Consider the following 22,322-nt stretch of genomic DNA (forward strand, 5'->3'; position numbering starts at 1 on the left):
GGGGCATCAGCTGAGCTGGGGTCGGGGTAGATGAGCTGCTCACCTACTTCTTCAACAGCCCCGGATGCATGCTTATTATGTAATGCGCCCAACATCATACCTCCCAACTGTCCCGCTTTGCATGGGACATTCCCGATCTCACCACTCTATCAAAAAAAATAATGTTGGCAGGAATATTTATTTCACAAATTTGTAACTATATGTCAGCTGGAAAAGATAGAAATCTGGAAAAAGAAATTATTAATTTAAATAAATAACATTTACTGAACAGATAAGGTACAGCATAACTCCTATCATTCTATACTAAGCCAGACATTGATGGTGATACAGCGTAACTCCTGTCACTATACACTGAGCCAGAGATTGACAGTAGCGCAGCATAACCCCCATCACTATATACTAAACCAGACATTGAAGTGGTAGGCCTCTGCCCCTAAAACAGCCTGCCTGTGCCACCTCTGCCCCCTTAATCAGCCTGCCTGTGCCATTTCTGCCTCTAAACACTAACTTACTAACTTCATTCATTCAATCACCCACTAACGAGCATTCATTCACCACTCACCCATTTACTCTCCCACACCCCCTTACCTCTCTTACAGATTTCACCGGGGGCCGGCCGAGCATCACCGGGGGCCATGCAGACAACTATGCGACCCAACGCCCGCCTAACGCGGGCCTGCAGCTTACTGCTGTGATTCCTGCACACTGTAACGCTAAACTCTATTCCTGTCCACATTCCTGCTTCCCCTGCGCAGGAAGAGTTTTCTCAAACAGTGCACAGGTGCCACAGCTGTGAGGTGCGGGCCCGCATTACGGGGTCCTCAGGCCACCGGGCGCCCCCCGATGAGTGGCACCAGGGCGGACCACCCCCTTGCCCCCCTTTAGGTATGCTGGGTGGTAGATAAGTGGAACAGTCTCCCAGCAGAAGTGGTAGAGGGTAATACAGTGAGGGGATTTAAACATGCGTGGGATAGACATACGGCTCCTGAATCTAAGACTCATTAAGGTTTGAGATGTTACAGTGGGGGAAACGGGCAGACCAGACGGGGGCCGAATAAAAACATGTTTTATCTAACGGAACAAAGTCAAGTGATCAGTATATATATATATCGGATCTGTGTATTTGGGTGGCTTCCAGTGAGCCCGCAGAGCTCACACTCTATGCTGGGTATAAGGAGGGGGCTGGGTCTGTCTCATTCACCCCCAGAGCTCACACTCTATGCTGGGTATAAGGAGGGGTCTTGCTCTGTCTCATTCACCCCCAGAGCTCACACTCTATGCTGGGTCTGTCTCATTCACCCCCAGAGCTCACACTCTATGCTGGGTATAAAGAGGGGGCTGGGTCTGTCTCATTCACCCCCAGAGCTCACACTCTATGCTGGGTATAAGGAGGGGGCTGGGTCTGTCCCATTCACCCCCAGAGCTCACACTCTATGCTGGGTATAAGGAGGGGGCTGGGTCTGTCTCATTCACCCCCAGAGCTCACACTCTATGCTGGGTATAAGGAGGGGGCTGGGTCTGTCTCATTCACCCCCAGAGCTCACACTCTATGCTGGGTATAAGGAGGGGGCTGGGTCTGTCTCATTCACCCCCAGAGCTCACACTCTATGCTGGGTATAAGGAGGGGGCTGGGTCTGTCCCATTCACCCCCAGAGCTCACACTCTATGGGGAGCAGAGAGCCGGGGCTGCCGGTCCCCTCCCCCATTATATAACCCGTGAGTGTGGAGCTGAAGCCCGGCCTCCCTCCTCCTCCCCCTCCCGCCTCCTCCCCGGTGCAGGCAGGCGGCGGATCCCCGTTCAGTGCTGCGCTGGCCGGCTCCCGGGATGGAGAACCTGCTGGAGAACCCGGTGCGCGCCGTGCTGTACCTGCGGGAATTGACCAGCATCGTGCAGAACCAGCAGAGCCTCATCCACACCCAGCGGCAGCGCATCGACGAGCTGGAGCGGAGGCTGGACCAGCTGGGCAGCGAGAACCGGAGCCTGCGGAGCCTGCACCAGGACCAGCTCCAGAACCAGGGGCAGAACCTCGGACAGCTCCAGAACCAGGGGCAGAACCTCGGACAGCTCCAGAACCAGGGGCAGAACCTCGGACAGATCCAGAACCTCGGACAGATCCAGAACCAGGGGCAGAACCTCGGACAGCTCCAGAACCAGGGGCAGAACCTCGGACAGCTCCAGAACCAGGGGCAGAACCTCGGACAGATCCAGAACCTCGGACAGATCCAGAACCAGGGGCAGAACCTGGGACAGATCCAGAACCAGGGGCAGATCCAGAGCCCCGGGCAGAACCAGAACCAGGGGCAGAACCAGAACCAGGGGCAGAACCAGAACCAGGGGCAGATCCAGAGCCCCGGGCAGATCCAGAGCCAAGGGCAGAGCCTTGGGCAAAGCCAGGGGCAGATCCAGAGCCTCGGGCAGAACCAGGGACAGATCCAGAGCCAGGGGCAGATCCAGAACCAGAGCCCTGCGCAAAGCCAGGTGCAAAGCCAAGGGCCAGCCGAGAGCCAGGGGCATCAACACCCCCCAGCTGCCCCTTCCAACGAAGACGCAGATCCTGCACCCAGGAGCTCCCCGCAGATTCATCAGCACAAGCCGGCCGCCCTGGGCAAGGCTATCCTGGGCAGAAAATCCGAGTGAGTAACTGAGTGCGGCTCCAGGGGGCTGCAGATGTGGGGGGGGGGATACAGAATGGACGACCTCTGACACGGTACACTACAATTCCCATCATGAGTGTGATGAGAGTTGTAGTCTGCTGTGCCTGAGGGGTTTGGGGAATGGGGGCAATCGGCAGAGGTCTAAAACGTAAGCATTTACCACTCTAGCTACTGGCGGGGCTCTAGACGTGGGAACTCCGATCGCCCTATTTGGGGTAAATTATTTAATCGATCATCCTAATAATTAATAATAATGAACACATTCTTCCCACCTTTAACTCCGCGGCGACCAGAAACACCAATTAACCGTATGTTCCCCGCTCTGGAGTAACCCGCAGCCATTTGGCAGTTCGTGAATGAAGGGGTTAAGGATGCGTTCCCATTCTCTTCTATCCGCATAGGGTGAGCGCCCTGCCGGCACTGAAAGGGTTAATGCTTTCTTTTCACCCTTTTTTTTATCCCGAAACGCGTATTCCGGTGACAGATCAAGAAGCTGCCGGTCAAGTTCTGGACAGTTAACCCTAAGTTTTCCTTTAAGACGTTTTGTTTTTTTGCCCCAATATATATAGAGGGGTAACACCAGCCCCCCCCCCCAGTTTGTCTTCTGGGCAATTCCTCTGATAGAAGGACCGTAGGTGAGAATGAAGCCGTCTGCTTATTGATCTAGACTCACAGTATTCTAGAGCTGATCAATTGTGGCATATCCATTATCCGCCAGCCCAGAGGCGCCGTAACTAAGGCGATGGGAAATATAACCCCCCCCAGTCCCTGCCGGATTTATATAACCCCCCCCCGGTTCTGAGTGAATACGCCGGAGATGGAGAACCTCGACAACCTCGGAACAATTTATCTGCGACAAATATTTACTGAAAAACCCCAACGTTTCAGGTTCCGGTGACCTTCTCCAGGACTCTGGAATGTTGGTGTTGAGATTAGAATGTCCGTATTTTACGGGCCGTATACACGCCGAGGACATTCTCCGGGGCTGACAGTTTATTCGGACGTGCAAAACGTGCCAAGGAGAAGGTGTCCGCCGGGAGGCCACCTGGCTGCTCCTGGGGTCGGAGGTCAGCCTAGAACCCATAGGTGACGTCCGTGGTGTCAGATGGCCGGGACCGGAACGTTGACCCCGGACTCGCCGACGCTCACACATCGTACTCCGCGAGGATCTGAGAGCATCAGCGGTGTCATAGACAGCATGGAGCTCGGACCCCGTCAGAGCCGTGCGTTTAACCCTTTAGATGCAGAAGGCTTAGAACACCTGCCCTTGGTTTTGGTCTCCATTAGCGAGTACGGTATGGAGCGGGGTATAGAGTGCGGTATGGAACGTGATATGGAGAGAGATGGAGTACTGTATGGAGTGCGGGATGGGGGGGTGTATGGAGAGAGATGGAGTACTGTATGGAGCGCGGTATGGGGGGGTGTATGGAGAGAGATGGAGTACTGTATGGAGTGCGGTATGGGGGGGTGTATCTAGAGAGATGGAGTACTGTATGGAGTGCGGTATGGAGTGCGGTATGGGGGGGTGTATGGAGAGAGATGGAGTACTGTATGGAGTGCGGTATGGGGGGGTGTATGGAGAGAGATGGAGTACTGTATGGAGTGCGGTATGGAGTGCGGTATGGGGGGTGTATGGAGAGAGATGGAGTACTGTATGGAGTGCGGTATGGAGTGTGGTATGGGGGGGTGTATGGAGAGAGATGGAGTACTGTATGGAGTGCGGTATGGAGTGTGGTATGGGGGGGTGTATGGAGAGAGATGGAGTACTGTATGGAGCGGGGTATGGAGTGCGGTATGGGGGGTGTATGGAGAGAGATGGAGTACTGTATGGAGTGCGGTATGGAGTGCGGTATGAGGGGGGTGTATGGAGAGAGATGGAGTACTGTATGGAGTGCGGTATGGAGTGTGGTATGGGGGGGTGTATGGAGAGAGATGGAGTACTGTATGGAGTGCGGTATGGAGTGTGGTATGGGGGGGTGTATGGAGAGAGATGGAGTACTGTATGGAGTGCGGTATGGAGTGTGGTATGGGGGGGTGTATGGAGAGAGATGGAGTACTGTATGGAGTGCGGTATGGAGTGTGGTATGGGGGGGTGTATGGAGAGAGATGGAGTACTGTATGGAGCGCGGTGTGGAGCGCAGTATGGAGAGAGATGGAGGTCCCCGGAGTGGGGGGTCGCCTGCTGGTGCAGCTCTACATGCGGTGAATCTGGATGTGTGGGGGATTGTGGGTAATGGAAGCCGATTCCGCGCAGGACAGAGAGAGGTCACCAGCTCTGGATTTTGTCGGAATTGTATGTGATTCCCCTCCATGCGCTTCACGGTGCGACGTCCTGCTCTGCAGACCCCCCCGCTCTGCAGACCCCCCCCCGCTCTGCAGCGCTCCGCTGCCCTCCAGTTACTCGCCGTTCCCGAGCCGGTCTCTGCGTGAGCGTGTACTCACTCCCCGCTGCCGAAGCCAAGCTAGAAAACACTGTGTGGTCGTTGCATTCGGCCCATCTGGTCAGCCCGTTCTTCCTGACGTACCAACCTTAATGAGTCGTTGGTCTCGTCTTAGATTCAGGAGCCGTATGCGGATCCCATGCGTGTTTAAATCCCTTCACTGTATTACCCTCTACCACTTCTGCTGGGAGGCTGTTTCATTGATCCACCACCTTCTCAGATCCCCGACAATACTAAGTTATCTTATAGACTTGCGTGTTCCAATACGCAGTACTTGTATACGGAGTGGTCATAATGCGCAGCAGTATCAGGACTTGAATAGTTCTAGAGCATTGTGTTATATTTAGTGCTATCGCTATAGCAACTAATGGATTTGTACTTTTTTATTTATTCATTTATTTATTTTTGGCTGATATTTTTCTAGAATTTTTATCTCGATATTTTCCCCCTAATCTAGAACCATCTAGAACGCAGAACGAAGATAATCTATTTTTTTTTGGGGGGGGGCTTTTATGGTTTGGGCCCCGTTGCGCAAGAATAGATCACGTCCCACGCATATAAAAAAATAATAATATCTAGATAATTCTAGATAAAACTCCCCTAATCCGTATCCCCCACCGGCTTACTGTCTATTCGCGGAGAACGTGGGCAAGAGAGAGAACTAACCCATCCCCCCCCAACATCTCTAGGGGAATTTCATTTGTATTGGATTGCGCAGCTCCTTCCAGAGACCCTCGGAGAAACACGCACACGCATGTTCAGAAGCCCACACGCGTGTATGTTCTAGAATAGGAGTGCTGCACTAACGCAGCGCAGAACACGGTATCCCTGAGACTTCCATGTGCGGCCGGCAGCAGATCTCATGTATATATATATATATGTGTGTATGTATGTATGTATGCATGTATGTATATGTATATATGTATGTGTGTGTATGTATGTACACACATATGTATATATGTATGTGTGTGTGTATGTATATATGTGTATGTATGTATATATGCGTGTGCGTGATGTGCAATAAGCGCACTAAAAAAAGGCTGGAAAATCTCTCTTTAGTTACACGGACAGCGAGAGACGGTTTAACGTTACAATTAATCCGTGTTGGATCGAGGGACTGTCCTCAAGGATTAGGGACAGCTGGCAGATAGAATGTTTCTCTTCTGGAAGAGAGTGAGGTTATGATGAGTCTTGTACTCCCGTGAGCCTCGCAGAATGGGGCCGCTGTCCATGGTGCTGAAGGTCTCCTAGCAGAAACATAGAATCTGCAGGACGATCGGCCCCATTCGGCCCCCGTCTAGTCTGCCCGTTCTTCCTGCCGGGCTGTGCTCTCCTGCTTGTTATCCAAATGTTCTAATTGGTGCATGATGGCGGTTGCCAGATCAGTACGCGGCGCTCATATTTAGATGACTTCATAGCCATGAATGTTGTTGATTGGTTGAGGTGAGGGCGTGTACACTGTATGTACTTATAAGTGTATGGGGTTAAGAGTGTGCGTGTACTAGTGTATGGTGTTGAAGTGAGTGCGTGTTAATGTAAGGGGTTAACACGTTTCAGTGTATGGTGTTTACATGTGTGTATGAGCACATATGTTGTTAGCGTGTTTGTGAGCACATATGGTGTTAGCGCGTGTGCACATATGATGTAAGTGTGCGAGTGCATGGTGTCAGCGTTTGTGTGTGCAAGTATAGTGTTAAGCATGAGTATCAGGATTGAACCTAGGGTAGGTGTATAATATTAGCGTGTGTGTGTGTTGGAGCAAGTTTACATGTTGGTGTGTGTAAAGTCGGGGGGGGTGTCACTAAACCTAGGTTCACCCCTGATAAGATCATGTTAACGAGGAGTTACATGTAACGTATAACAATCTGCATCAGAACCAGTTTAACCCTTATAAATAGAAATTATGCAACACGCATGGACACGCCTACTATCATGGAACAAGCGTGTTGCATGGTATTTATTTATAATGGTTAAACTGGGGGAATCCTGGTGCAGAGAGCGTTACGTACCTCTAAACGTACCCCCTCCCTCTGCTTCTACTGAAAACAGGAAGTGTGCTTAAGTACACTTCCTGTGCGTGGTCTGTAAAAGTAGGCGGGCTTAGAAGGAAAATGAGACCTCCAATTTACATTAAAACGATAATGTGTTTCTTATGTCCGTGTCATGGAATAAACCCACACGCGTGTATGAAGTGCAGGCCGTGAGTGGGCCATATACTGGTTTAAACTGGAAACCCTTAGTGAGTCCGCCCTCCAGTAGAGTTGGGACCTGAAATGCGCATTATTCTCCGCACGCTCTAGAGATCTCCTGTTAACCAGGAGGCCGTGGCATTGCATAGCCGCCATGCAGAGCCCCCGAGCGTGCGTTAATATGTTCTAATGAACACGGTACCCCGCGTGTGCACAGCACGCCTGCACGAGATACAGCCTGGAAATGGATGTTTTATTATTTAGCACAGAGTAGGAGGATCTGCCTTTCCGTGTGAGGAGGCAGCACTCGAATCCCCCGAGCAAACCCGTGTTACGAGGAGCGAGAGACTCATTAGTGACAAGAGAGCGCACACGCAGCAGGAGACCCCCGCGGGCCAGGCCGGAGGCCGTCTCTTGACATGTAATAAAAGGAGCTTACTATCTAATAAGGCGGCATTGTGTTCTTCAGTCTGTACACGCTTTATCTGTGTTCTGGGAGGGGGGTAGGGGGGATGCACACGGACGAGACCCCCTTGGAGTTCAGATTGTAATTACTAGGATGCGGTTATTAAACGTGATTCAGTGTTCTGTGGCGGCGTCCCCTCCGCGGTGAGACCGCAATCAGGGGGTAGGGGAGGAAACCCTGATGCCGGGCCCGAGAGATGGATTACCCGCAATCTCGATCGTCGCTAAAAAAAATGAGAGGTTGAATTTGAAAAAAAATTATTTAGCTTTATTTAAATAATAATCTAAATAATTTTATTTTATCTAAAAAATGTTTTTATTTATTTTTATTTAATTTGAGTATTTTTCTAATAATTTAAATAATTGTATTTCATAATAATTTAAATCATTTTATTTTTTGAAAAAAATCAGAATTTCATAATAATTTTATTTTACAAAACCAGAATAAAAACAGAATTTTGCGGTTGAACTGCCAGCGTATTCTGGTGTGCTTGGGAAAACATTTTTACTTTACTGAGAGGGTGGTAGATAAATGGAACAGCCTCCCAGTAGAAGTGGTAGAGGGTAATACAGCGAGGGGATTTAAACACGCATGGGATAGGCATACGGCTCCTGAATCTAAGACGAGACCAACGACTGAATAAGGTTTCAGTCTTTATAGCAGGAGTAGGCGGGGGCCGAAGGGGGCCGGTCTGCCGGCAGGTTCTATGTATGTTTGTGAAGCCCAGCGGTAATTGCTTTTTTGTTGTTGCCCAAACTGATCGCCGATCGGATTATCTGTCCTGGAGAACAACATGGAGTAAATCGGGGCTGTTTTGCATCGCGTCTCCTTCTCGTCGTCCTTCAGCAGCGGCAGGCGCGCTCCCGGCCCTCCGGGCTGCGAGATACAAGCCGTTTCGGATATTATTAATAATTATTTTTTTTTTAAGATCAGCCATCGCTGTCCATGCGCGGCGGAATGGCTGGGTGCCTGACATTAATGGTTCATAACAAATCACAGAATCCAAGACAGAAGCTCCACAAATTGCCTGATTATCCAATTAAAGTGGCTGTCCGCGGCGTAACAGACAGCGAGAGACGAGAATGGCTAATTCCCTCTCGGCGGCCGCGGTGGCTGGAGGGATCTACGTGCCGTCTGTTCTCCCGCAGTCTCCTAATAGACTGTCTCTCTCGGCTGCGCCATTCTATGCGCCCTGATGCTGCCACCTAATGGTGAAAATGTGCATGCGCGCTTACAATACATTTACATTCTTTGCGTTTAGGCACATCCATTCCTATTGCCCTCCTGCCCCATACAAAGTTGGTTGGGGTTAGCCACGCCCATGTATGCAACTAGTCCTGCCCACATACATGGATAACCCAGCCCCTTACAGGCATACTTGGGAACATCTAGGCTTCGGCAACCCGCTGACGTCAGTGGGCGTTCCCGCTAATGTTGTGGGACACCCCCCCAATTAAAGGGGAAATAGGCGGGGAGTGGGGCGTGTTTTTGGACCCCTCTCGTTCAACCCGGAGCTTCTTCCGGAGTCTCCGGGCGAAACCCAAGGTATGCTGATAAAGCCACTCCCCTCAAAGATAGGTAGGCGGAGCCTTTAAGTTTCCAGGTATGGTTATTTGGTTGGCCCTTCTCACCTCTCTCATTCTTCATAGCGACTGATAACTTTGCTAAGTAGCCAAGATGGCCGCTCTCAGTGGGTGAGAATATCGGAAATTATCATTTTCGGGATTGGCTGCTTCGGGAAGCCAATCAGTGTCCATGGAGGAGGGCAACTCCGTATTTTCCTTTCATTCATGGCGACCAGTTTCTTTAGAAATAATCGCAAAATTCCAAAAATGCCATTTTCCGCTCATAAAGGTAAACAATAGCGGCCGATCTCCAGAAGTATTTATTATGCGATAATATTATTATTTTATATATGACTGCGTACGTTGAGCCGTACCACAATATCACATTCTATTCATTTCGCACTTTTTAAAAAATATATATATATATATTTACTGATTAAAACATTTTTTTCCCAGTGATCTCATTTCTTCATCCGTTTTTTTTTTCTAATCAAATGCAATTTTATTTAAGAATATTGTTAAGGAATTAATGGTTTCCAATTACAAAAACAATTGTAACGAACTGAAAATTTTAATTCAATTATTTGGATTATTGCAAATAATTGCCGCAGCTTTAACCGAAAGCAACAAAAGAATAGGCAGGGAAGGGCATCGTCCACTAAACGGTTTATAAACAGTCTAACGCTACAGTCAAGTACCTGTTTATAGCTGGCATGAATTTAGGATACGCTAATCATGGCTAGGGACTTTTGTCGGAAATCCGGGATCTATGGATGTTATGCTGAAAGCTGGATGTAACCTGAAGCATATACATATATCATCAGCCGCACAAGCGGTTAACAGAGAGGTCAGCGGGGGCGCTCCGATAATTACTCCGTTTCCCGGTCTGTAAATTTCTCCCTCTGCAATTAGTAATATTATTTGCTGACAGCCTACCATTAGCCTCGGGAGTCCCCCGTTCAAAAAGCTATGATATAAAAAAAAAAAAAATACACGCAAACCGCATTGGGACGCACACGTAAAGACCGTGAGCGTGCGATTAATTACGTTGTCAGTGACGTGTCTAGTTGCCACGGCAACTAAAGCCTCTTGCGGTATGTTGAGAGGGCGCTGCGGGAGGTTAAACGGCAAAGATTGGTTACGGATCACGGCCTTGGATTTGTGTCGGTGGCTATTATTGCGTAAATATTATTATATGGTAATGGGGATGTGTGGAGCTGTTATATATATAATATATATAATTCATTATATAATATCTAATACTATATATATATATACCGTATTTACTCGATTATAAGACCCCCCCAAAAACACTGTTTTTGCTTTCGCACTCTCACACTCTCTCTCACGCGCTCTGCCAATGTCTTTATACTTTCTCTGCAGCTCCGCCTCTTCTGTTTGATTGGAGGAACGGGGAGAGGCGGTCTGTGCAGTGGCTCCGCCCTTTTGCAGAAGTACTCCAAGAGTGTAGAATATCGCGGACGGACTCGTTTCCGCAGCTCTCTGGAGAGAGAGGCAAATGCAAAGGGGGGGGGGATTCCACAGGGACCACGCAGCTATCATATGCATTAAACCCAGAATCACTTTCTTTATACATAACCCGCAATATGTATTAATATCAGGTCACTCCGACATAAACCCCAATGTTTCAGGTGTCCAGAGCGGGACAGCTGACGGGGGAGGGCATGTGACTTGAGATGGAAAGGAGATTGGCCGGCCAAGAAAATTTGGGATTGTCCGACAAAACCAGGACACTTGGGAGGTATGCTGGGTACATTGGGGAAAAAAACAGGCCATGCAGGGTTGCAATTATTTCGATGCAGCATCGCATTCCAGTTCCCGTTCATCTAGGTCAGCTTCTCACATCTGTGACAGACATAAGAAGATTTTGGGGAGGTATACCCTGCTGCGCCTTGCAAAGCATGATGGGTGATGTAGTCCGTTCGCACCGCCGACAGGCTGTCCGGGGGGGGGGGCGCGGCGGCCGTTGTAAGTGACTAAATTGAGAGGCGCTCTTGTGAATACGGGCGGCCGCTGAGAGGTGTAATTTATTCATTAGAATCACTGTTACAGCGCGTGAATGTAATTACAGAGCGAGGAGTTAAAGGGACAGCCTTCGCCGGCCTGGCGGGGTCCGTGACGACGCTGGCCAATATCCCATATAAATAATGGCCACCTGCTCTGAATCTCCGTTCTATTCTGGGACTGGGCGCCCATCTGTCAGCGTCTTGTTGAGTCGTTAAAGGAATAGGAAAACACGTTTGATATCCTATTACACTTCATAATGATTCTGTATCTGCCTTCAAATACCACCTTTTGCCGCATAACCCAGCTTTCATTCGATTGAAACGTCCCTTACCCTTAAACCAAATATATCCAAAACTGATTAAAGAACAAAAAAAGGTAGTTTTGATTAAAAGTAATTAAAAAAAGTGAAAAAAACACACACGTATCCAGGTTATCAGTAACATACATGAAGGAATGATACATTAGTAACGCAAGGGAATTAGATATTCCTAAATAGGAATGACAGATGGATAAGTGTGTGTGAATGAAGGGTGCTGTTAATGTTACTGAATTAGCATGCATTGGGAGTAGACCCTATTATGTCTGACCAATGTCATCTTTTATTAGTATTGATATAGGAAGCAATGCATCCTGGGCTGATCAAGAATATCTGGCACAGACCTTTATGTCTTATAGACACAAATCGAATGAATGTGCGGATGTTCATCATGGGACCTTCAGTTTTATGGAGTACTTTTATAGAATGTACAGAATGAAAAATAGGCATAGTTTTGGTGGCAGAGGTGGGAGTCATAAAACATGAATTCTCCTGCTATCGCTTTGTTTAGTCTCATTCTTTGACTTTTTTCCTCTCTGACTATTTTTTTTCCAGGAATGAGACAGTTTTACATCAGTTCTGTTGTCCTGTTGCCGACGCTGAACAGAAGCCATCTCCGCCAAGGTGAGATAAATGCTCTATGCTTGCTCTGTAGGAGCTGTTATTGTCCTGCATGGTAATAAAAGGGGTAGTTTAAATGCCCCCCCCCCGGTGAAGACTGGATATTAAAGCATTTCATAAGTACTGTAATATTACATTTATATAGCGCCAGCAGGTTCTGTAGCGCTGTAACAGGGGACAGTCAAAATATCAAACTAAGACAGTTTAAAACAACAGTAACGTATTTTAATAAATTTTTATGTTCCGGATTTAATATTCGTGACTTTGTAGAATTAATCCTCTTACCCGATGAAAACATACGTTTTGGCTTCCTGAAGGAAATCATCAGCAGCAGGTTAGCATTAAACCTTTTTTTTTTTTTACGCATGAATGAGAGATGGAGGTCTCATTATACCACCTAAAAATCCTCTGCCAGTTATAATACAAGGGTACGGGGGCTCATGTTCATATCGTGTGATTTGTTTTTTATACATTCTTTATGAATATGAATTAAAAAAATTATTCATCTACATTATCCTTTCTACACAACACAGCATTACTTAGGAATCCCACATGCTCACACGCTATGGAGGCATGTTCCATTCCCACACACTATAGAGGCATGTTCCATTCCTACACATCATGGAGAATCGGAGACATGTTCCTTTCTTATGCATTATGCAAGCTCGATCCATTTTTACATATTATGGAGGAATGCTCTGTTATGAAAGCATGTTTCATTCCCACACATGGAGATGTGTATCATTTTAACACATTATGGAGATACAGTCAGTTTCAACACATTATGGAGGCATGTTTCATTCCCACACATTACATGAAGGAATATTTTGATCTCGCACATTATAGAAGCCTGTTTCATTCCCACACATTATGGAAGGATGTTCCATTCTTGCACTTTATGGAAGCATGTTCCATTCACACACATTTTGGAAGCATGTACCATTCAAACACATTATGAAAGCATGTTTCATTCACACACATTATGGCATGTTTCATTTATGGCATGTTTCATTCACACACATTACATGGAGGAATATTTTGTTCTTGCACATTATAGAAGCCTGTTTCATTCCCACACATTATGGAAGGATGTTCCATTCTTGCACTTTATGGAAGCATGTTCCATTCACACACATTTTGGAAGCATGTACCATTCAAACACATTATGAAAGCATGTTTCATTCACACACATTATGGCATGTTTCATTTATGGCATGTTTCATTCACACACATTACATGGAGGAATATTCCTCCATGTAATTGAATATTCCTACACATTATTGAAGTATGTTCAATTCACACATATTATGGAAGTATGTTCCATTCTCACACATTTTGGAAATACATTCCATTTACACGCATTATGGATGCATGTTTCCTTGCCACATATTATGAACACATCAAACTCATTCACATTAAAACGTTGACAATGGGGGTTGGAAAAATAGAAGTCCTGCTTAATGGGGAAAAATGGGGGATTTAGATAAGAAACTTTTGCCAATGGGGTGAAATAAGACATGGGGTGAGAAGGGGGGGGGTTGGAAGCAGACAAACAGTGGTGGAAATCAGCGTTTGGTTCTCACAGTAACTGTTACAATGTTAATTAGTTTGGAAGGCGATACAGGCTCAGCGTGTCCGTCTGTTTCAAAATGTTTTTATATCTTTATCCAGATGAAGGAGAAATGACATTCATTCTAATTATACCTCAAACGGGGTAAAACAATCCTTCTCAGCACTGCCTGGAATCAGATCTTTCCTGGATCAACACTACTTACACTATATATATTCGCTATATGTAATCAGACCCCGTTTTTCCTGCTGTAAAGACTCAATCCTTAATCAGTTGTTGGTCTCTTCTTAGATTCAGGAGCCATATGCTTATTCCATGTATGTTTAATTTCCCTCACTGTATTAACACCTACCACTTCTCCCGGGTGGCTGTTCCACTTATCCACCACACTCTCAGTAAAGTAAAACTCCTGACATTACAAATAACTTGACACCTCGGGGTGGTAGATGAAGGGTTAATGTGTAATAAACTGCTCTCTGAGCCCAATGCCCTGCTTGATAAAACAGTATTTCCCCCCACTTATGTATCACGTAATCAACCTGAAAAGGCTGCAGTGATGATGCAGTAAGAACCCTCCAGGGGGCATCGGAAGCACCTGGAGATAAGCCGGGGCGGGGGGGGGGGGATGGGGGGAGACCCCAGGGGAGAGGGCTGAGTGACAGCAGCTTGTTTTTACATATAATTTATAGGTCATCAGTGACAAAATTATTACATTTACCATGATTGCTTTTATATATAATTAAATGCACACTACAGCTCAAAAGTTTGGGGTCACTGTTTTTATGGAATGCAAAGACATTTCTGGCTGTCACATAATTTGCAAAAGGGTTTCTAACCATCAGTCAGCCTTTTAAACTTAAACTTGGATCAGCGAACACAACGTACCATTGGAACACAGGAGTGATGGGAGTGATAAAGGGCCATTGGAACACAGGAGTGATGGGAGTGATAAAGGGCCATTGGAACACAGGAGTGATGGGAGTGATAAAGGGCCATTGGAGCACAGGAGTGATGGGAGTGATAAAGGGCCATTGGAACACAGGAGTGATGGGAGTGATAAAGGGCCATTGGAACACAGGAGTGATGGGAGTGATAAAAGGGCCTCTGTATGCCAAGAAGATATTCCATTAAAAATCAGCCGTTTCCAGCTACAATAGTCATTTACAACATTAACCCCGTCTGCGTTGGATTTCTGATCCATTTCATGTTATTTTAATGGACAAAATTTGCAAAAAACAAGGACATTCTCATATGACCCCAAACCTTTGAAGGGTAGTGTAAAGGGTTAAATCCTCTGCTATAGATACGTGCTGGCAGGTATGGGAATGAGTATGTAAATCCCTCCAGTAATCTCATTAATATGCGTGAGTGATTCACCTCGATACATAATTTCTACTCTGGTGACCCGCTTGCAAAAAAACTGTGCATTTATTAAGTCAAGCCGGGGTATCATGGTGTCCTTCCAGGGTTTGCCTCTTTTGTGCAGACGCATTTCGCCCCAGGAGGTCATCAGACTTTAACATGTGTAATATATGCCAGCTGGCGGATATATGACGGCTCTTGCTGTTACAGCTTTGCAGATAAATCCTCTGATCGGCCGCTACTTCCTAAATCATAGCGAGCTTGAGGTCCAGCTGGTAGCCATGGGCTGAGGGATCTTATTTCTTAATGGAGAAGATCTCAGGGAGGTCTCGAGGAGCTGCCTAAACATATTTTAAGGCTAAAACTGTCTTTTCGCGGACGTGGAATTAGACAGTCGTTAGGTGATGTTCATGGAGAAGTAGCAACTGGATGACTTGTTGGTAACTAGAGAGCTGGATACATGTAACAAACTAGAGAGGCGGCACCTAAACCGTCGAGTGTTGAGTCAGGTCCAAAGTCACCTTGGAGAGGTTCCACTAGAAGAAGATCTGGTCTTTAAAATCATTGGTGAATACCCTGACATATAGCTAATGGTCTTGAGGTTCTTCTTCTCTTAACGAGTAGAACTCCTCATTGGGTTCTCGTATGGTCAGGGTGGAGATCTTTAGAAACGTTCCTCCAAGTAGGTTCCTGACTCTTTGTCCTGGTCCAGACAAACAGCAGCATGTTGGAGGTTGCACGCTGTGAGGGCACATGGTGTTATTCTACTTTCTTCTGTGAACCCCACCTAACATGCTGCTGTTTGTCATTGTACAGGCCCCGACACTGAAGTGTCCCGCAGCGGATCCCCACATCCAGGGAAGAGTCATTTCAGGAGAGCCCCCAGGCGTGTGTGAGCGGAGCATCGTGTCAAGGCATCTGCTCACACAGCCACCAAGCCCCCTCCCTCCAGGATCAGGACCCTCTGCTCTGGGCAGCAGAGCATGCAATTGACAGCATAGCCTTCAGCGCGCCACCATACCGTGCAATGCATTATTATACTGTGCAGAGTACACTGATACTGTGCAGAGCATTTTAATTCTGTGCCGAGCTTCCGCCATATTGTCCAGAACACTGTAATGCTGTCCAGAACGTTCTAATGATGTCTAGGACATTCCAATGCTGTCAAGAACATTCTAATGCTGTCCATGACATGATGTCTAGCAGAGTCTAATGGTTTCCAGAACACTCTAACACTGTCTAGGACACTCCAATACTATCCAGAACATTCTAATACTGTCTAGAAGAGTCTCATGGTGTCCAGAACATGATATCGCTGTCCAGGTCATTCTACTGCCTGTTCCGAGTGGTTTACATCTGTGTAGAAACGGGTGACCTCTAGTCTAGACCACCAGCCCATGTGGACATCTATTCCTAAACGCAGTCCATGCATCATTAGAATCGTAGTCCACGGCAGCCGGATTACTAGAGGAGACATTCCCCGGCAGAGCGTCGCGGCATCGCGCAGAGCATCGCATAGCCATACAGAGCAGAGCAGGGCAGGACAGTTTGAATTATCTCAGGTTTGTCCTGCGTCCTGCACGGTTTCTCAGGTCAATGTTGACTCAGGTTCTAGATTAACCCTTCGCTGGAGGTGCCCTTTCTGCCTCACGTGTCTCTGCACACGCTGGCTCCTGGCATTATACGTGGGCTTTGGTGTTCTTTTATATGTAGTTGTGGATCCACGTATGGTTGGGGGAGAAGTTGGTGCCAACTAGTGACCCATACAGATATCTACTATGAATTCTCACGGGCCGTCTCGTCTTCCTAGATCACGCCATACATTCTTCCTGCTGTAAAGACCTTCATCAGTCATTGGTCTCATCTTAGATTCAGGAGCCAAATGCCTATCCCATGCAATAACATCTACCACCTCTGCTGGGAGGCTGCTCCATGTATCTACCACTCGCTCAGTAAAGTTAAACTTCCTTACATAATATTTAACGAATGAAGGAAGGTACCCGCAGACAGCATTGGACCTGCTTACATTTTGCCCTCTTAATCTGGATTCTCTCCAGGGCTCCCCCTAGGGGTAGAAGTGTCCTAGAGGATCCATATCGCTGGTGCCCCTTCCTGCCTGCACTCAGTAATACCCACTTTGACATGTTCATATCCAGCACAGAGTTCCTTCCGTTTACCTAGCACCCCCATCACCCTCAGCCAGTCCGTATGGGACTGAAAGTTGTCATATTTATGCCCCTTGCTGGCTGAGAGTTTTCGGGGGGATTATAATAATAAAGCCTGCGGATGACCGGTAAGAGAATATGGCTGGGATTTATAGGAGTAGGAAGTTCTGGCTATGTGAAGCTGGGATGGAAAGCCACGGGACATCTAGACGGCTGATGGTGCTGGGAGTGATATATGTTGGGAGAAAGATGGCAACCCGACGCCGTTAAGGATGACGAGAGAGTGACTGAGGATAATAGGAATGAGAAGGGAACGGCGTCCCTGGCTTTCTTCATGTAATATATTTGGGGAGATTCTGGTTGGCTGAGAGTGATGAGGGTATGTGGTGAAGGTGCTGGCTAGTTTAGGGCAATAGGGCTGGTGGTCCAAACCAGCTGGAGGCCTGAAGCTCCCCGACATTTTACAAATTGTGTGGCTAATCTGATGCCCGCCTCTGGGCAGCAATAACGGATTTTGTGTATGCATGGAGCAATATACTCTGTATCCTCCTGTATGTGTAACTATATATATCTATATATACATGTATATACACGGTATATATGTATATGTATATATGTATCAGTATATGTAATAAAGCTCTTCTTGCACCTGATTATTTGCTCATGTGTAAATGCAACAATCTTAGTGTAACCGTACTTGTGGATTTTTGTGTCTTCGTAAGTTGTGTTGTGATGTGTCTCACACCGACGCACGACATTATCCAAGATGGACGAGCTTGCGCGTCTCTGTGCCGGTGTCGGAGGTTTGCCGGGGGGGGGGGGGTCGCAGCATCTGCTTGGATGGGAGATTTCTGCGTGTTAAGCTTCCAAAATGAACCCGTCACCTGTATTAAGCATCACGCTGCTCGGCAGAGCATGTACCCGGCCCTATATATAGAACTCCTTACGGAAGCGCGGCACGCCAGCCTGGAAACAACGCAAACTTCTTTCATTTAATGCCGAAAATATTTTTTGTGGCTGCAGATTGTGGGGATTTGGGGATTCTTAGAATTTAGATATATATATATATATATATATATATATATATATATATATATATATATATATACACAGTATATATATATGCAATATATATATATATGTGTGTATATATATATATATTATGTCAGGTCAGGTAATTTTTTTTATATAAAAAAGGTAAAATGCACTGCAGAAATGATATAAAGAATATAAATAAAATATTAATATAAGAAAATAATAATAATAATTATTAATGATAATAACGATAATAATAACAATAATAATAATAATAGCAGCCACGGGCCGTTAAGATAAAGCTCAGCTTGCTCAATTAAAATGCAAGGATCGGTGAGGCAAATAATTTACTCTTCGCTGGCTACTAAAATTCATGGCTGCCCCTTTAAAATAATCCGGAAGCAACTAATTGAAGGGGATGTGAACTCAGCACAAATACTGTTTGGAAGTTAAACAGAGACATAAGAACATGATAATTGGTGTTTTCTGCATTTTAATATGTTTTGTAGCAGTTAAATAATAATAAAATAGGTGATAACTATTCACCCCCCCCCCCGCTATTAGAATGGTACGTTCTGTTTGCGTGACACTTAGTGGGCTTAACCTGTATTGGAGTGCTGCTTAGCAATATGTAACATGTATCGGTGCCAGTATGATCACTGTGAGTGCCAGAGGGGGGTCATTTAATATATTTCTCGCCCCTTTGGGGTTTGCAGAGGCACGGACCACGGCATGTTTAACGCATTAATGGCTGTGGTCACCTCTGCTTGGATCTCATAGAACCTTAGACTCTGACGGCAGATCGGCCTTAATCAGTCGTTGGTCTCGTCTTAGATTCAGGATCCATATGCCTACCCCATGTATGTCTAAACCTACTCGCTGTATTAGCCTCTACCACTTCTGCTGGTAGGCTGTTCCACCTATCTACCGCCCTCTCGGTAAAGTAAAACTTATTTTCCCAGAGGATTAACAAGAAGATAGAGATCATTCTAAGTGCAAAATCATTCTAAAGGAACACGTTCCATGCAGTTGTATTCACCTCTCTCTCTGTGTTTATCCTCCCGATCCCAGTAACACTCTTCATTGTTGTGTACATTGTTGTGTACATTGTTGTGTACATTGTTTGCGTTTATTCATGTATCCAACATTTGCTTTTAACGTACATTTACGTGCAATCTGTATACATCTAAGTGTATCTGTAACATGTGTACTTGTAGCAATGTCTGTATATCCACATACGTGTAAGATGTCACTATTGCATGTTCGTGTTTACATATGTATCTTCCAATAAATGACGTGTACTCATGAAGTCTCCATGTGTACCTCCACGAGTAGGGCATGCTATGAAAGTCAATATGCCTTGTATGTACCGCTTAGTGTGAACCTACAATGTATTCTTACAAGTATGTCCTGGGTATATCAGCACATAGGGAACTACATGCTTTTAACATGTATGTGTATGTGATGTGTCATTACAGGCATGCTTACGTGAACGTTCCCATAGTCATACCTGGGAATCTAAAGGCGCTGACCCAAGAGACCCTTGAAATATTAACCCTTTCATCGCCCACCGTGAAGATTCTATGTAGGGACTCCACCTTGACCTTGGCTTGTCATTGTTTAATCATACGCTGAACGGAGTCACCTCTATTCAAGCAGGGATATCAACAATAACGTACTGGTAGCAGAAGCACCAACTGGGAGTCATCATTACATCAGATTCTGCATCAGTTAGATATTCTGCCCTGACTGAAATGCCCCCCCGCTACTGCCACCTGTTGATAGGTATATGATATTACAGCCTTAATGGGGTTTCTCATCAATAAAGGATCTATATTATCAGACGAGCCGCCATGTCTACCATAAGGACAGGGTACAATTTTTTTTCTCTTCTTTTTTAGTAACATTTTGTCTAACCCTTTATGTGTCTTAAGGCTACATAAGGACATAAGGGCAGTCTATATACATATATATATATATATATATACATATATATCATTCCCATTTAACACTCTCAGTTCATGCAGACATTGTGTGATTGTTAAAATGTTGCTAGAAGATCTCTACACCCCCCCCTTCTGTCCTCCAGACCGCAGCGCTTCTACCTTCCGCCTCACTGCTCCGTCAGCAAATCCTTCTCATCCCGATCTGCCCGGGGCACAAGAAAGCGGTTTATCTACCCCCTCCCCTCTGCCCCCTTTCTGCCCACCTCCCCGTTTGCCCCGAGGCTCAGGAATGTAACGCTAATGCGGGGTGCCAGCTGCTCAGCTGCGTACAGCGCTGTGTACAGGGTGCCAAGCTCGGCCTGCCTCGGCTATTAAGACTTTGACAAACTCTTCTGCGAATAAACGTGCTCTACAAGCCATACACGGGCTAGGCCATGGTGTTCAAAGTGTTAATCGGGTTTTTTATACAGGAGCACTGGGGATGATCTCTGGGGTATACGGTGGAAGTATGTTTCTGTGCATGTGTGGAAGTGTGGAAGTATGTTACTGTGTGTTAGTGTGTGTGTGTGAGTATGTTACTGTGAGTGTTAGTGTGTGTGTGTGAGTATGTTACTGTGAGTGTTAGTGTGTGTGTGTGAGTATGTTACTGTGCATGTGTGGAAGTGTGGAAGTATGTTACTGTGTGTTTGTGTGTGTGAGTATGTTACTGTGAGTGTTAGTGTGTGTGTGTGAGTATGTTACTGTGAGTGTTAGTGTGTGTGTGTGAGTATGTTACTGTGAGTGTTAGTGTGTGTGTGAGTATGTTACTGTGCATGTGTGGAAGTGTGGAAGTATGTTACTGTGTGTTAGTGTGTGTGAGTATGTTACTGTGAGTGTTAGTGTGTGTGTGTGAGTATGTTGCTGTGTGTGTTAGTGTGTATGCGAGTATGTTACTGTGAGTGTTAGTGTGTGAGTATGTTACTGTGAGTGTTAGTGTGTGTGTGTGTGAGTGTGTTGCTGTGTGTGTTAGTGTGTGAGTATGTTGCTGTGCGTGTTAGTGTGTGTGTGAGTGTGTTACTGTGAGTGTTAGTGTGTGAGTGTGTTGCTGTGTGTGTTAGTGTGTGTGGGAGTATGTCACTGTGAGTGTTAGTGTGTGAGTATGTTGATGTGTGTGTTAGTGTGTGTGTGAGTATGTTACTGTGAGTGTTAGTGTGTGTGTGTGAGTATGTTGCTGTGTGTGTTAGTGTGTGTGCGAGTATGTTACTGTGAGTGTTAGTGTGTGAGTATGTTGCTGTGTGTTAGTGTGTGTGAGTATGTTACTGTGAGTGTTAGTGTGTGTGTGTGAGTGTGTTGCTGTGTGTGTTATTGTGTGAGTATGTTGCTGTGTGTGTTAGTGTGTGAGTATGTTGCTGTGTGTGTTAGTGTGTGAGTATGTTGCTGTGTGTGTTAGTGTGTGTGTGTGAGTATGTTACTGTGAGTGTTAGTGTGTGAGAATGTTGCTGTGTGTGTTAGTGTGTGTGTGAGTATGTTACTGTGAGTGTTAGTGTGTGTGTTGCTGTGTGTGTTAGTGTGTGAGTATGTTACTGTGAGTGTTACTGTGTGAGTGTGTTGCTGTGTGTATTAGTGTGTGTGTGTGAGTGTGTTACTGTGAGTGTTAGTGTGTGAGTGTGTTGCTGTGTGTGTTAGTGTGTGAGTATGTTGCTGTGTCTGGGGCCGGCTGGGTCTGATCAGATTATGTGCTTCATGTATATTTCATGCAGCCCCTTATTCCCCCCCGGTATCTCCCATCCCTTTACGTTTCCAGCTAGTGATTGTCTCTAAATACATTTCTAGAACAGGAGGTTAATCCGCGTGCCTCTGTATGAATAATGACACTCTTCCCGTCCCCTGGGGGGCCTGGGGGCCGCGTATCGTCTCCCCATGTGATTTCGCGCTTAGCGCTGTGTTTGATTGGTAGTAGCCATGCGTGTCTGACCCGTTTGAC

The 22,322-nt window shown here is 46.3% G+C and overlaps 1 protein-coding gene across 2 annotated transcripts in view; it reads left to right on the plus strand.

Moving 5' to 3' along the window:
* Positions 1-1,790: 1,790 nt before the first annotated feature.
* IQSEC3 (IQ motif and Sec7 domain ArfGEF 3) overlaps positions 1,791-22,322 on the plus strand; it is a 32,024-nt gene continuing 11,492 nt past the window's right edge. Inside the window, exons 1-3 of one of the 2 annotated variants that reach the window (XM_053464573.1) lie at positions 1,791-1,983; positions 2,368-2,634; positions 12,216-12,284. In XM_053464573.1, coding sequence (XP_053320548.1) covers positions 1,826-1,983; positions 2,368-2,634; positions 12,216-12,284 — 494 coding nt within the window. In that variant the 5' untranslated portion in view covers positions 1,791-1,825. Of the gene's footprint in view, positions 1,984-2,367; positions 2,635-12,215; positions 12,285-22,322 lie in introns of those variants that run through there. The other variant, XM_053464572.1, reaches the window with a different exon arrangement.

The sequence above is a fragment of the Spea bombifrons genome, chromosome 4 (genome assembly GCF_027358695.1).
Source record: "Spea bombifrons isolate aSpeBom1 chromosome 4, aSpeBom1.2.pri, whole genome shotgun sequence".
Classification (NCBI taxonomy): domain Eukaryota; kingdom Metazoa; phylum Chordata; class Amphibia; order Anura; family Pelobatidae; genus Spea; species Spea bombifrons.